The sequence below is a fragment of the Arachis ipaensis genome, chromosome B09, assembly GCF_000816755.2.
Source record: "Arachis ipaensis cultivar K30076 chromosome B09, Araip1.1, whole genome shotgun sequence".
Taxonomy (NCBI): domain Eukaryota; kingdom Viridiplantae; phylum Streptophyta; class Magnoliopsida; order Fabales; family Fabaceae; genus Arachis; species Arachis ipaensis.
The window spans coordinates 121,863,956-121,880,523 of record NC_029793.2 but is presented as its reverse complement, the minus strand read 5'-3'; the positions used below and the strand labels follow the sequence as shown (position 1 = coordinate 121,880,523).

At 36.6% G+C, this 16,568-nt stretch overlaps 1 protein-coding gene across 10 annotated transcripts in view; it reads left to right on the top strand.

Annotated features, from left to right (window-relative positions):
* Positions 2,756–16,568, top strand: part of LOC107618846 (pentatricopeptide repeat-containing protein At1g25360) — an 18,450-nt gene continuing 4,637 nt past the window's right edge. For 4 of the 10 annotated variants that reach the window (XM_021112650.1, XM_021112649.1, XM_021112644.1 and 1 more), the window contains exons 1-6: positions 2,756–5,777; positions 6,460–6,682; positions 6,811–6,937; positions 13,130–13,236; positions 13,351–14,141; positions 15,654–15,863. In XM_021112650.1, the coding sequence (XP_020968309.1) occupies positions 3,266–5,635 (2,370 nt within the window). In that variant the 5' untranslated portion in view covers positions 2,756–3,265 and the 3' untranslated portion in view covers positions 5,636–5,777; positions 6,460–6,682; positions 6,811–6,937; ... (1 more) ...; positions 13,351–14,141; positions 15,654–15,863. Of the gene's footprint in view, positions 5,778–6,131; positions 6,177–6,456; positions 6,683–6,810; positions 6,938–13,129; positions 13,241–13,350; positions 14,142–14,333; positions 14,883–15,653; positions 15,864–16,568 lie in introns of those variants that run through there. The other 6 variants (XM_021112645.1, XM_021112647.1, XM_021112648.1 and 3 more) reach the window with 6 other exon arrangements.

The window sequence follows — 16,568 nt, the reverse complement described above, 5'->3', positions numbered from 1 at the left end:
AAGAAATCATATAGTTTTCGTTCTCTCGTGACAGTTCCGTCTGCGTTCTCCCGTGGCAGTTCCGTCTGCGTTCTCCTGTGGCAGTTCCGTCTGCATTTTTCCGTGGCAGTTCCGTCTGCGTTCTCCCGTGGCAGTTCCGTCTGCATTCTCCCGTGGCAGTTCTGTCTGCGCGTTTCCTTGTGGCAGTTCCGTATGCGTTTCTTTCTGGCAATTCCAAGCGGCAGTTGCGTCTGCGCTTCCTTCAGACAAGCGGCAGTTCCGTCTGCGCTTCCTTCAGACTAGCGGCAGTTCCATCTGCGCTTCCTTCTGACAGTTCCGTTTTATCAATTTATGCAGTTTTTTTTCTATTTATTTCATTGTTTTAAATATGTTTCAAACTCAAGTTGTCACTTGAGTTTGAGGGGGATGTTAGAATATAATTAGGATCAATTAGAATTATTTAGTATATCTGAATACTTATTATAGAATATTACGTCTTTATTATTACGATTCTCTTAGCCCTATAAATACCCTTCTATATTGTATCATTCTACACAACTTGAATAGACAACTTGAATACACTCACCAAGAATTGTGGATCAAGCAATGCAGTGTGCACATTGAAAAAGAGTTATGGACAGTGAGTTTGAGGCTTTAACTCGATGTAATACCTAGACATTAACTGCACCCCACCTAATTCTACAGTTATTGGCAACAAATGGATGTTCATTATCAAAAGAAATCAAAATGGAGACATTATTCGATATAAAGCGAGGCTGGTTGGTAAGGGATTTCATCAACAAGAAGGGATTGATGAGCAGATGTATAGCCCAGTTGTGCGCCCCACCACAGTTAGAATAGTTTTGTCCATTGCCATCTCTCTTGGTTGGACATTGAGACAGTTCGACTTTGATAACGCCTTCCTCAATGACAAGCTTGATGAAACTGTCTACATGTTACAACCACAAGGGTATTCTCAGAACAGCTCTCTTGTTTGTAAGTTGAATAGAGAAATCTATGGTCTAAAACAAGCTCCGAGAGCTTGGTTTCAGACACTAAGTGCTTCTCTACAACGCTTTGGTTTTCACAATACCAAATCTGATATTTCCCTGTTTGTCAAGAAATCTTCATCTTCAATTATATATATGTTAGTCTATGTTGGCGATATCATTGTCACAGGTAGTAATGCTCAAGAAATTGATACATTAGTCACTCAATTGCATGCTGTATTTTCTTTGAAAGATCTGGGGAAATTCAATTTTTTTCTTGGCCTTGAAGCAACATACTTGGAGAATGGGAGTCTTTTAGTCACTCAAACAAAATATGCTATGGATTTACTTCGCAAATCTGGCATGGATGGTTCAAATCAACTCCAATGATTTCTCAAGCTAAACTCTCTGTCTTTGATGCAGAATTCTTTGATGATCCCAAGGCTTATTGTTCAATTGTTGGTGCACTACAATATTTGACTCTAACCCGACCTGACCTGGCTTTTGCTGTTAACAGGGTGGCACAATTCATGCATCATCCATCCTTAAAACACTGGAAATTCGTGATGCGCATCTTTCGCTATTTAAAAGGTACGGTTGATCATGTGTCTTGTTCAGTAAATCAACTAATTTTCGTCTCATATCCTTTGCAGATGCTGACTGGAACAAGCAAAGTAAAGTGAGTAGAAACAGTACAAAAGCAGAATATCGTTCGATGTGTGCTGCTCAAATTGAAATCATGTCTCTTCAGCAGCTCTTAGCAGAACTCTTTATACCTCAGACTATTCCCCCCACCATTTATTGCGACAACCAATCTTATACTTCACTCTCGCTGCAAGCACTTGGAACTCTACCTCCACTTTAATTTCTTCGTGATCTCGTTAACGAAAAGTCACTATGGGTGTGTGTGGTTCAAGTATTACATTGTTATAAAGATTCTATTTCCATGGGAATTAAAGATACCTAAGGGAAAGGTGGGAATTGAAATGATGGTATTTTGATTTCCTGGAATCAAATTTGCTTAGAAATAATTTTTCAAACTTTGAACCAAACATAAAAATATGATATTCCTATCTTAAAATTCCTAAAAATTATTTATAATTCCTCTAACCACATGCACCCTATACGTCATGCATATTCCATTATATGACCAAATTGCAAACCTTCTCACAAAACCTCTGTCCTTTACCCTCTTTGATAGGTTTCGCAACAAACTGAGGATACGTGCCAAATCGTACCTCAGTTTGAGGGGGGTATTAGGGAAATTAGTTAGTTATAGTTAGAAATAGTTAGTTATGAGAGTTGCTAGAGAATCTATTATTCTGTATAACTCTCTCAGGTGTCTAAAGCTACTATATATATGTGATTGTACAAGTACTCAAGATTTTAAGTTGGATAATAAGTAATAGTGTAATACACGCTTCAGTTTTCTTTACACGTTACCTTCTTTGTTTTCCATTCACAAACCTTTCACTGCATAAACCAATTTCTTGTTCATTCTCTATTGTTCTTACAACTCTTATACTGGTAAATCATTGAAACTATTTTGTCTAGCAATATTATTGGCTTGGCTTGCTTCATTGTCCTCATGTACACACATGAAGCCATATAGCCTATATAGAAAAAAAGAAAAAACTAACAAAGCATTTCACCGCTAAGTGAGGCTTGTTGAATGGGTCAAATATACCATTGTGCCACTAACTACATATATTTTTTCCATTTGATATTAATAAATCATTTTAACGTTATGGGTACAATCATCATTGTATTTAGATTCAACCAAAAAAGTCATACCGACTTAAAAACAAGAAAGGAATAGTGACATAGTATATATAAAATTCAAACTCTGAAAATTCCATTCCAGACAAATACCTAAGAAGCTCCGGTGGCAGATACCTATACACATACGTCTAGCGCCCAATTCATCCTATCATCATCAAATTCAAAACAACAAAAGAACACAACTATCAGGCAGTCCAACACAACAACAAACACGAAACTCAGCACAGATCAGAAAAGCACAATTTGGTGTCTAATTTCGGCCACGCTAAATTGAATTTGTCACTCCTATCAATACGTGGTTAAATTTTCGTGGCAAACTTCCGTTTTTGTGGTAGTGTCAACGTAACATTGACATTAGCATAGATGTTCATTGTTCAACTTGCCCACAATTATTCCCTTATTAGACACTACTGAGAAACGCACCATCTAATAATTATGCCAAAGCAACTTGCATTCAAATCTCCATTCCAAATCATCATTCGCCATAATCATCAACCACACTTCCAGGTTCCAGCATGGACCCTCGCTTACTGGCCAGTCATTACATGGTCAAACTCAGCCGCACCCCCATCACCCAGATACTAGCACGTGCCATCCACGCTCACATTCTTACCTCTGGCTTTAGGCCATCCACTTTCATCCTCAACCGTCTCATTGATGTGTATTGCAAGTCTTCAAATATTTGTTATGCCCGCCAACTGTTTGATGAAATTCCCAAACCAGATATTGCTGCTAGAACCACTCTGGTTGCGGCGTACTCTTCCATGGGTAACATAAGGCTTGCTAAGGAGGTGTTTTATGCCACCCCTTTGAGAATTAGAGATACAGTTAGTTATAATTCTATGATAACTGCTTATTCACGTAATCGTGATGGGCATTCTGCTGTTAGGCTCTATAAAGAAATGAGGGTGGAGGGGTTTGTGCCAGATCCATTTACTTTTGCAAGTGTGCTAAGTGCACTTTCGTTGATAGCGGATCAGGAGAGACACTGCCAGCAGCTGCATTGTGAGGTGATCAAGTGGGGAGTGGCGTGTGTGGTGTCGGTATGCAATGCTTTGATGAGTGCGTATGTGAATTGTGCGAGTTCACCATTGGTGTTGTCTTCATCGGTGATGGCTGCTTCTAGGACGTTGTTTGACGAGATGGAAGAGAGGGATGAATTGTCATGGACCACTATTGTTGCTGGGTATGTAAGGAATGGTGATCTTTGTGCGGGGCGCAAGCTTCTCGATGGGATGACTGAAAAGATAGTTGTTGTTTGGAATGCCATGATATCTGGTTATGTGCATCATGGGATTTATGATGAAGCATTTGAGTTGTTCAGGAAAATGCAATCCATGGGAATTAAGTTGGACGAGTATGCTTACACTAGTATAATTAGTGCTACTTCTAATGCTGGATTGTTCAGGTTAGGAAGACAGGTGCATGCTTACATTCTCAGAACAGAGTTACAACCTTCAGAACATTTTATTTTGTCGGTAAATAATGCCCTAATTACGTTCTACACTAAACATGGTAAATTGGTTGAGGCAAAGGAAATTTTTAACAAGATGCCCATAAGAGATCTAATTTCTTGGAATTCAATTTTGTCTGCCTGTGTGAATGCTCGGCACATTGAGGAAGCTAACTCCATTTTCAAGGAGATGCCAGAGAGGAGTCCCCTGGCATGGACAGTGATGATATCGGGCTTAGCACAAAATGGTTTTGGAGAAGAAGGTTTAAAGTTATTCAACCAGATGAAGTTAGAGGGACTGGAGCCATGTGATTATGCATATGCAGGAGCAATTACGTCGTGTGCTGTTCTTGGATCATTAGACAATGGACAGCAACTGCATTCTCAGCTACTTCGTTTGGGACATGACTCAAGCCTCTCTGCCAGCAATGCATTGATTACAATGTATGCAAGATGTGGTCTTGTTGAAGCTGCCTATGATGTGTTCCTCACAATGCCTTATGTAGATTCAGTATCTTGGAATGCCATGATTGCAGCTCTTGCACAACATGGAAGGGGTGTCGAAGCCATTCAACTTTATGAACAGATGTTGAAGGAAGAAATATTACCTGATAGGATAACTTTTCTCACAATTCTTTCTGCTTGTAGCCATGCAGGTTTGGTCAAAGAGGGGCGTCATTATTTTGATACAATGTGTACTTCTTATGGTATAACCCCAGGAGAGGATCATTATGCTCGTTTGATTGATTTATTATGTCGTGCCGGTATGTTGTTAGAAGCAAAGAGTGTAACTGAATCAATGCCTTTTGAGCCCGGTGCACCTATTTGGGAGGCTCTTCTTGCTGGTTGCCGGATTCACGGGAATATTGATTTAGGAATTCAAGTTGCTGAGCAACTCTTTGAGCTAATGCCACAGCATGATGGAACCTACATAATCCTGTCCAATATGTATGCCACTTTAGGTCAGTGGGATGAAGTGGCCAGGGTGAGGAAATTAATGAAAGAACGAGGGGTGAAGAAGGAACCTGGTTGTAGTTGGATCGAGGTTGAAAACATGGTCCATGTCTTTTTGGTTGATGATGCTGTTCATCCTGAGGTACTATCAGTGTACAGATATCTAGAGCAACTCGTAATTGAAATGAGGAAGTTGGGCTATGTTCCTGATACGAAGTTTGTATTACACGATATGGAATCTGAACACAAAGAATATGCCTTGTCTACTCATAGTGAAAAACTTGCTGTTGTTTATGGAATTATGAAACTTTCTCCAGGAGCTCCGATTCGTGTTTTCAAAAACTTGAGGATATGCGGGGATTGCCATAATGCGTTCAAGTTTATATCCAGAGTAGTCAAGCGAGAGATAGTAGTGAGAGATAGGAAGAGGTTTCACCATTTTAAAAACGGTGAATGTTCTTGTGGCAACTACTGGTAACAAAAGGTTCTCTTATTTGGTTCTCATCAATGATTGCTTTAATCTCAACACTGGTCAAACAGATGAATATATAAGTGGAGCATCTGTTATCAGGAATTCAAATTTGAGATTGATAGTAGTCCCCAAAATGATCTTGATCATGGTAATATAAAGTCTTTTCGACCTCTAAATATATGCATAATCTTTTGTTACAATTTCAGTACTCCATGATGCTTTCCTGCCACTAGTGTTTACAGGACATGCAAAAGTCATTATAAAATTTTCATGTATAAACATTTTCAAAATCTACCAAAGAATTTTGTTGTGTATTTGTGTGACAGTGAGCATCTGACATTGCTTAAGATATGTCATATCATGTGACATTCTCTTATTGGCCTATACTCATTCGTTGGATTTGGTGCTAAAACCAGCATTTGTTCTTCTTAGACAATTGGATTAGATTCAAATATATATACCTTATAATAACCTTAAAATAAGAGAAGGCTTTATTGAGCAGTGAAAAGATGAAGGCTATTGCAGAAGGCTCCACGTTATTGCTTGGGGTTTGGTATCAATTCCTTGCCATATGATTACTCTGCTACTACTGAGGCAAGAACACATACATAAGAATCATATACTAACATAATGGAAACTAGAAAACTAGATTGTTTTTCCTAAGCTGCTAAGTATTTGTATATGTTTACCATTTGCTGCTGAGGTTCAAGAATACATGATAATTTAAAAATATAATTAAACTAGTCAAATACTCAAACCATTTATGTGGTAGTTTCTATAAACCATTGATAAATAAGCTTTCATGTGTTGACATTGCCTTGATGAAGCAGTGTGTGGCAGAAACACCAAGAGCAGAGTATGGTGGAGGCATTATAATAAATCCAGCATTTGATCACAGCATAGATGGTTGGACAGTATTTGGAAATGGTGCTATCGTGGAACGAATATCAAATGCAGGCAATAGATTCATTGTTTCACGCAACAGGACTCAACCATCAGATAGTTTCTCCCAGAAGGTCCAACCTAAGAAAGGAATGCTATACAGCTTTACTGGTAACTTATACTTTGAACTTTGAAGACAGCATTCTCATACATACAATCTATGTTCTAGACTTGTTACTTTCTCTAATATTATGAGTTCTGTTTCAACCAGAAATTTGTGACATTATTTCCATATTCAGCTTGGTTTCAGCTCAGTGAAGTAAGTGACACTGTGTGACTGTGTCAGTTATATTTAAAAGAATGCAACCGAGCTGATTCAAGGAGGCTACACAATAACAAAGCATGGATGCTGGACTCTGCTAAAAGGTGGCATAGTTGCCAACTACTCAAGCCCTGCTGATATTATTTTTGAGTTGAAGTGAAATAACCTGCATGTTTCTCAGCTTTAAGAACAAGGGGGAAAAAAATAGCCTCTTGAAAAAAAGATTTTTGAATATTATTCCTGAATTGTTTCCCTTAGAGTGTGATTACATACAGAATATAAAGATTATTTACAACCTAATTAAAGAAAAAAAATAATAGGTAATAAAAGCTATTCAAAACAAATCTGCACCAAATCTATCCTAATATAAACAAATCTGTACTAATTATAGAATAATTACAACACTCCCCCTCAAGCTGGTGAATGTATATCTATCATTCCCAGCTTGCAAGTAAGGTCTTTTAAGTGCTCGGTGGGAAGTCCCTTAGTGAACATATCTGCCAATTGGAGTCTTGAAGGGATGTACTTGGTGGCTATAAGACTATTGTCCAATTTCTCCTTAATGAAATGTCGGTCTATTTTTACATGCTTTGTTCGGTCATGTTGAACTGGATTGTGTGCAATACTAATGGCAGACTTATTATCACAAACCAGTTCCATAGGAGCTTCATACTTTACTTTGAGGTCATCGAGTATGATCTTCATCCATAATAATTCGTAAATCCCTTGGGTCATGGCTCTAAATTCCGCCTCTGCACTTGATCTTGCAACTAAATTTTGCTTCTTGCTCCTCCATGTCACCAAGTTTCCACCCAAGAACATGCAATATCCTGAGGTAGATCTCCTATCAATAATTGATCCAGCGTAGTTAGCATCAGTATATACTTTCATGGATAAAATTCCTTCCTTTTTGAATAGCAATCCTTTACCTGGAGAGGCTTTCAAGTACTGAATAATCATGTTTACAGCCTGCAAATGTCTCTCTTTTGGATCATGCATGAATTGACTAACCACACTAACTGCATAGGCTATGTTAGGCCTAGTGTGTGATAAGTAGATGAGTTTTCCCACAAGCCTCTGGTACTGTGCCTTCTCTACCTTTGGGCTTTCCTCATCATTTCCAATTCTATGATTTTGCTCTATGGGCACTTCAGTGATCTTACAATCTAACTTACCAATCTCTTTGAGGAGATCTAGGATATATTTTCTTTGGGAAATAAAGATGCCTTGTCTAGAGTAAGCAACCTCTATCCCAAGGAAGTACTTTAGCTTGCCAAGATCCTTCATCTCAAACTGAGTGGCTAACTTTTCTTTCAAAGTCTGTTTTTCTAACACATCATCAACTGCAATAATCATATCATCTACATAGACCAAGAGTAGAGTGAGTTTGCCTTCTTGTGAATGTTTTATAAACAGAGTATGATCACCTTGGCTTTGTCAATACCCTAAAGATATCATAGCTTGAGTAAATCTTCCAAACCAGGCACGAGGTGACTGTTTAAGACCATACAAAGCCTTTTTTAGTCTGCACACCTTATTTTCTTCACTAGTGATACCATATCATGGTGGAATCTCCATGTACACTTCTTCTTCCAGACTTCCATGCAAGAAGGCATTTTTAACATCAAATTGATGCATCTCCCAACCAAAGTGTGTTGCTAAGGAGAGGATAATCCTAACAGTATTCATTTTTGCCACTGGAGCAAATGTCTCCTCGTAATCGATCCCATAGGTTTGGGTATATCCTTTTGCAACCAACCTTGCTTTATACCTGTCCAGTGTGCCATTAGATTGATATTTAACTATGTATATCCACTTACAACCCACTACTTTCTTGTCCGTTGGTCTCTCTACAATCTCCCAAGTCTCGTTCCTTTCTAATGCACCCATTTCTTCATTCATAGCTCGAACCCAATTCTCATCTTTTAAGGCTTCTTGTACTGATGTCAGGATTCTGGCAGAATCAATAGCTGAAAGAGAAATTCTGGTGCTGTACAGAAATATTTTTAGTGGACACAAATTTGGAAATAGGATATTTGACACAGGATCTTTTTTCTTTTCTCATGGCAATAGGTAAATCAGCTAAGTTAGTTGCACAAGTGGTATTTAAAGTGTCAAGAGTCTCAAGAGTATGAGATCTTACCTCCGGTTCAGACAAATGAAGTTGCTGTTTGACCAGGATGGGTTCTTGCTGCCTTCGCTGATATTGTTTTCCAAAAAACCTGTCCTCATTATTCTCTTCATTATTCTTTTCTAGTAGTGATGCTGATTCAGGGTCTTTGTTATCCTCCGGAGAAGTCAAATTCTGCAACAAGGGAAAAGGTGATGACTCAAGGAACTCAGCTTCTGGAATACTCTCCCCCTGAAGCTGAGAACTAGGAAAGAAGGACTCGGACTCATGAAATGTGACATCTTTGGAGATATAGAATCTAGGACTTTGAGGATAATAGCATTTGTATCCCTTTTTGTTTGAAGCATAACCTATAAAGACACATTTGATTGTCCGAGGATCCAACTTACCCCGATGAGAACTATGAATATGAACAAAAACAAGACAGCCAAAGATACGACTTTGAAGACTACTCATAATAGGGATAGAGGGGTAAATTTTGGTCAAAAATTGAATAGGGCTAAGTTTGGAAGAGTAATGCTCGAGTAACCTCAAGAAGATGACGATTTTTCCTTTCGCCACCCATTCTGTTGAAGGGTGTCTACACAGGTCAATTCATGAATAACTCCATTATCCTTAAGGAACTTGGAAAAATTTTAGTTCACATATTCTCTGCCATTATCAGAACGTAATCGCTTAGTCAGGCTTCCAAATTGTGTTCGAACCATTTGGTAAAAATTTTCAAACAAGTGGAAAACTTCAGATTTATCTTTCATGAGAAAGATCCAGGTAACTCGAGTACAATCATCAATAAAAGAAACAAACCACTTTGCACCAGAAATATTACTAATAGCTGAAGGTTCCCACACATCAGAATGAACAATATCAAAAGGTTTAGAACTTTTATTATTACTGGGAGAAAAAGTAGCCCGATGGTGTTTAGCTAATTGACAAACATCACATTGAAAAGACTCGACAGACACTTTTGTAAATAAAAAAGGAAATAAAGACTTTAGGGTACTAAATGGAGGATGACCAAGTCATTTATGCTGAAGCCATATCTGAGAGTTTGCCCAGGACGGTATGTTTGTCTGATGATTTGAATTAAGTGCCTTTTGTTTGGTACTCTTTTCATGCGGTAAGTAGTATAACTCGTCCTGCTCTTTAGCAATTCCAATCGTCCTCCTCGTGGCAAGATCCTGAAATACACAATGAGTATGAAAAAAAGTTGCAGCACAATTTAAGTCTTTGGTAACCTTATCAATAGACAAGAGGTTAGTAGATAATTTTGGAACATGAAACACATTTTTTAAATGGATAGAAGGTTGAAGGTGGATGTTACCATATCCAGTAATAGGAATATAGGAAACGTTAGCAACAGTGATTTGTTTGTGACCAGATGAATTAGTGTAAGATGAAAAAGAAAGGGAATGAGGTGTCATATGATCTGTAGCACCAGAGTCTACAATTCAGGTACTCTCAGTGTTAGGAGCATTAAAGGATGAGAAGCTAGAACCCTTACTAGTCATGGTTAAAGCACAAGGGCTAGATGTTTTACTAAGTGAGTCCATAAGACCACGTAAACAGTCTAATTCTTCTTTGCTAAGGGCTGGGGCCTCTCTTCTACACTTTCAGAGTCAGACAATGTGTGGTTAGCACGTCTTTGTATGGCACCTTTGAATCCTCCAATACGTTCAAGGACCTTCTCCTTTCCATGAAGTCTAAAACATGTGTCCTTAGTATGACCCGTTTTCCTACAATAACCGCACCAGCAATCATCACGGTGAGCCTTTAAGAAAGGCTTTCCATATGAAAGGGATGGACCTTTTAAAGGACTTTTGCCGGTGGCTAGAGCTGAACCATCAACATAATTTTCTCCTTCCAACATGACTGACCTTCGAGTTTCTTCCCCTCGTACAATATGAAAAACTTCTGAGAAAGAAAGAATTTTTTCTTTACCCAAAATTTGAACCCGAATTGGATCAAATTCAGAGTGCAAGCCAGACAGAAATTTAAATATACGTATCCTTTCAATAAATTATGTCAATGTAGTAGAATCAGGTGTGCGCTGCATAGTCAAATTTTGATACTGATCTAACTCGATCCACAAACGATTCAGCATCCCATAGTAGTCTGTTACGGAGAGGCTCTCTTGCTTGGTATTGAAGATCTTGTTTTCTATTTCATAACATGTTGTAGTATCCTTCTTCATTGAGTATGCCTGACTTAGATTATTCCAAATCTCCTTAGCAGTGGGGAAGAACATATAATTATGGCTTATTTTTGGTGTCATAGAATGCCATAACCAGGTCATGATAAGAGCATCCTCGTCATCCCAGGCTTCATATTTGGGGTCTGTCGTGGTTGGAGGGTTCCCTTCAAGATGATTTAATTTCTTTCGCCCCTTGAGAGTAGTGCGAACCAGTTGAGACCATTGGAGGTAGTTGCGCCCATCAAAACGATACGACCCTTGTAACACCGGTAGATCATTGGGGCTGACGAGAGGCGCAGTCTTATCATCCGTCATTGGTAAGAATCGGCAGCAAAAGGAAGACAGAAGAAGAAAAAAAGAAAACCGATGATCGTGTCTGGACAAGCAGTGTCGCAATCAAAGAGATCGCGTGCAGAGTGGCCGATGGCAACGAAATCTCCTGGGCTTTGTAGATCGACAAATCCCGCTTCTGATGGTGGTGGTCTTGTTCAGAAACTCGTCGAAAAAATTCCGATGGTGGCGTGCAGCAGCGGCAGGGCACCGAAACAGGTATAGTTGCAGCAATGAAGGATGCCTGAAAAAATGCTGGAAAAATGCGGAAGCAGAGCCCTCAGAATCGGGAGCTCTGATACCAATTTGAAAAGAAGATTTTTGAATATTATTCCTGAACTAGAGTGAGACCCGCGCAATGCGCGAAGAGGTAGATTATTTATACTATATAGTATATTTTAATAAATGTTATATTTAAAATATTTTAGAGAACATATTATAAATATATTTTGAATTTATTTATTTTTAAAAAAGACATAGATTATTTATATTAGAATTATACAAAACTGCATTTTTATTTTTTTTATTTTTCGATTTGCATTAATGGCTACACTTTGTCTTTTCTTACGATTTTTTTGTTTGTAAATAATTAAAAAAATAAATGAATGTGAATGAAAAATATATAAAAATGTTATATTAAATTTAAGAAATTTTTTACAATTAGTATGAGAGATTAAGAAATGAAGAGTAGTAAGAGTCTTAATATGTATAAGTTGTAGAATTTGAATATTTGTAACTGAAATTTTTATAATTATTATTATTATGACACTTTTAATGTATGTTTATTGCATTTAATTAGTACTTGATGTTTCAATTGAATAATAATAGATAAGAGGTTTTTGTTTTAATTTTTTTAAAATATTTTACTAAATAGTGATTGGTTGATTTTTCAAGTCATTAGAATTGCTGACGTGGCATCGTTAGCAAAAAAAAGATGACTTAGGGCTTGTTTGGGTGAGCTTTTAAGAAAAGATCTTTTTTTGAGTTATATTTTTTTAAAAGATCTTATAGAGAAGTAAAAGTAATTTTATGTTTGGATATCTCATGTAAAAAGGTCTTTTTATCAATCAATTATGTTTGGATATAACAATATAAAAGTACTTTTTTGTTTATTTATTACATGAAAAACATCTTTTTATTAAGGAAAAAATATCTTTTAAAAAAAGATGTAAATTACAGCTTCTCAAAAAAGATCTTTTTTTGATTTTACTAGTGCTTTTACTTTTACTACTAGAAATTTGCCAAACACGTTACAAAATAAAAAAAAAGATCTTTTTTCATTGAAAAAAGATCTTTTTTTAACAAAATAATGACGCCCAAACATGCACTTAAACTCATTGTGGAGAGAGTTGGTATCAGCTTTTATATATTATAAATAGATAGATATTAGATAGATTGTTTCCTTTAGAGTGATTACATAATTAAGGAAAGAAAATAAAGATTATTTACAACCTAATTAAGGAAAGAAAATAACAGGTAATAAAAGCTATTCAAAACAAATCTGTACCAACTCTGTCCTAATATAAACAAATCTGTACTAATTATAGAATAATTACAACATAGTCAAATGCTCAAATGGTTCTGGTTTTCTTGTATTTAGATATCTTTCAAATTTTGTGAAGTGAAATTGATTCAACCATGCAGACCAAGAACTCAAAGGTGGAAATATGGGCTGATAGTGTTTCCTTGCAACCATTCACCAAAGAGCAATGGAGATCACAATATCACATCAAGATGAAAGCACTGAGAGGGTAAGTAAGTGCATATCCTTTTAATTTTTTAGTTAAAAATGTGCATACCAAGCATGAAAGTTTATGCTTCTGATCTACTTCCATCAAGACTAAGTGTTTGAATTAAACTTGTAGGTTCGCAAGATCAAGGTGAGGTTCCAAATAACACATAAAAATGAAATAGCATTGGAAGGAGCAAGCGTCTCCATCAAACAAAGCAAGTCTGATTTCCCATTTGGATGTGGAATGAACTTTCATATCCTCTCAAGCAGCAATTACCAGAACTGGTTTGCGTCGAGATTCAAATATACAACTTTCACTAGTGCCATGAAGTGGTATAGCACAGAGGAAATTCAAGGCCAAGAGAACGACACCATAGCGGACGCCATGATCAATTTCACCAAAGAGAATGGCATTAGTGTCAGAGGCCATAACATTTTCTAGGACAATGAAAACACGCAGCCTAAATGGGTCAAGTCCTTCTCTCCTGATGAGTTTAAGGGAAGCAGCAGAAAAAAGAATAAATTCTGTGGTTTCAAGGTCTGAAGGTGAACTCATGGCATGGGATGTGGTGAATGAGAATCTCCACTTAAGCTTCTTTGAGGAAAACCTCGGTGAAAATGCTTCTGCAGAGTATTTTTCTAAAACTTACCAGCTTGATCCAAAACCATTATTGTTCATGAATGAGTATAACACCATTGAATATAGTGGTGATACGGCTGCCAGCCCAGCTAATTATATTGCGAAAATGGCGAAGATTCGGTCATTTCAAGAAATGAAGGAATATCAGCAGCAATAGGGCTGCAAGGCCATTTCACTGCTGGCCCGCCAAATCTTGCTTACACGAGAGCTGCCTTGATGCTTTTGATACTACTTCACTTCCAATATGGCTCACAGAAGTGAGCGTGGATTCAGATCCAAATCAGGTATTTCCTAAACTCCGACAATGTTTAAGATATGAAAACATATGCTAATTTGATCAGTGTCTTCCTTAGAATACGATAGAGACGATCTCTTAGAATTTTAGAATAGAGTTGTACTATTTTAATTAACTATAGCTTATGACTTAATGATAAGACACCAAATTTTATTCTCATTCTTGATTTTTGGATGGGAAGCAGGCAGAGAACTTGGAAGAAATTCTAAGATAAGGATACTCTCATCCTTCTATTGAAGGGATCATCATTTTTGCCAGTTCGGCAATAGCTGGTTTCAAGGACATGGCTCTCACTGATGAGAATTTTCAGAACATTCCGGCCAGTGACATTGTGGACAAGCTCATCAGTGAGTGGCAAACTGAGCATCAGAAAGCCATAGCAGACAGCACTGGATTTGTACATTTTTCACTGCATCATGGAGATTATGTAACTGTAACACATCCTCTTGGCCACTCCTCAAAACACTAAATCTAAGTGTAAGGAAAGATTCTACACAACAAACCATCCATGTCAAATTGCACTCATAAGAGATATATCAAACATGTACAACGTTGAAATATCCTGATAAAATGTTTTATGATATTATTTTTGTTGATTTCAATAGTCATGCAAACAAGAATGATCAAAGGCGGCCCCCTCCCTCTAATATTATGAAACAAGTAGTGAATATATTTGAATATACTTATTTTAACTTTTAAGTTCAAATTGTAAAAATAAAAAATAAAAATATGATTTCTTTCCTTGAAGTATACTGCTTTGTACTTTGAAGCCTAGCATATTTTCACTTCCCTAACACTGAGCTCTGCTCTGTTTTACTGGTGTGTTCTGCAATACAGGCTTAAATGATGAGTTTCCAGATATTCTTTGATATTTAGGTTTGTCTTATATGGCTCTTTCCATAGGGACAAAAGATGATAATAGTAATACTATAAACCATTTTATTATGATCTTTCAACTTTGTACATGTTTGATAACTTCTAGGAATGCATTTTGACATGAATCTTTTGTTGGATGACTCTTTAGTTAAATTTAGATGGAGTGTTTTTGAGGAGTGGCTAAGATGATGTGTTATAGTTACATTGTAATCTCAACAAACGATAGACTTCTGATTCAAAATTAATAACAAATATTAATTCAACATGAATAATTAACATCTTACAAGGTGCTGTCACTTTTAGCATAATCTAAGTATATTATACAAGATCAAATTAAAAAAAAATGGGAGTGGTCTTAGGCTTCTGATGATTATTTTACAGAAGCCAATAAGTAGAATCAGATTGCATAAGATGATTCCTCAACAGCCACAACACTGTAACCAAAAGATGGATGAGAGAGCCTTAATTTCAATAGATCCTGTGAATTGGATGGTTCAAACTAAAATTTTACCCTTTTTTTGTCCAAAAGTGCAAAATATTTATGTTTTGTCCAACAATCAAAGTCATTGTTACTCAAGTTTCTCTTGATTTTCTGTTTAAGCTTTTCCTTTGCATGCTTGTTAAGGGTGGAGTAGCAATAATCCATTCTTCGATATGCCAGTTGTCTGGCACCAATCCTAATCCTCTCTGCTAATGGAGTGGTAAGCGGCAAGTTGGAAACAGAGAACGCATTGCTAAAGGTCTAAGCAGCACACCAAAGCCATTCTGAAATGGGAATTAACAAAATTTGGTGTCTATGTTCTTGTTCTTAGCTAGTATGCAAGTGAAAGGTGAGGTGATACGTGCTTCAAATGTTCGTGATATGAAGAGTTCAAGAGTTATTTAGAAGATATTTTAGTTTACATTTTTAGAATATTTTATTTAATGTATTTTGATTTTGTTTATTTAATTACTAGATTGGGCCTTATGTTTATGGGCTTTAGGGTTTCTTTGTTTTAACCTAATAAGAGGTTATAAATACCTCTTTAGCTATTGTAGTCGTAGCATAGAATTTTTAGAGGTTTCAAAACCCCTTTTTGGTTTCGTGATGAAACCATAGTGTGGACAATTGAGGTTGAGGAGTCCCTCTCTTGTTACATCGGGGAATTGGGTAGAAGGTTGAGGAGTCCCTTCGATTCAATTTCCAAATTATGGCGTTGACAAGTTAGGTTGAGGAGTCCCTTTCTTGTTGCGTCTGTCAAGTGAGTTTATTTTAAAAGACCTTTTGTAAATAACCAAGTTTTTTGAAAAATTTAAAAAAAAATTAAAGAGCAAATTTTGCTCTAATTTTTTGTGTACTTTAGCACTTTTTAAATAATTATTTAAATATCGTCACAAAAATTCATACAAAATGAATAAGTCATTTATTAAATACAATAGATTTTTTGCCCCTTAAAAAGAACATAATATTGCTACTATTAACATATTTTATGTGTATAATTTTATGTTAAATTTGTGTTTGAATATTATTTAATATAATATATTTAATTAAATTATAAGA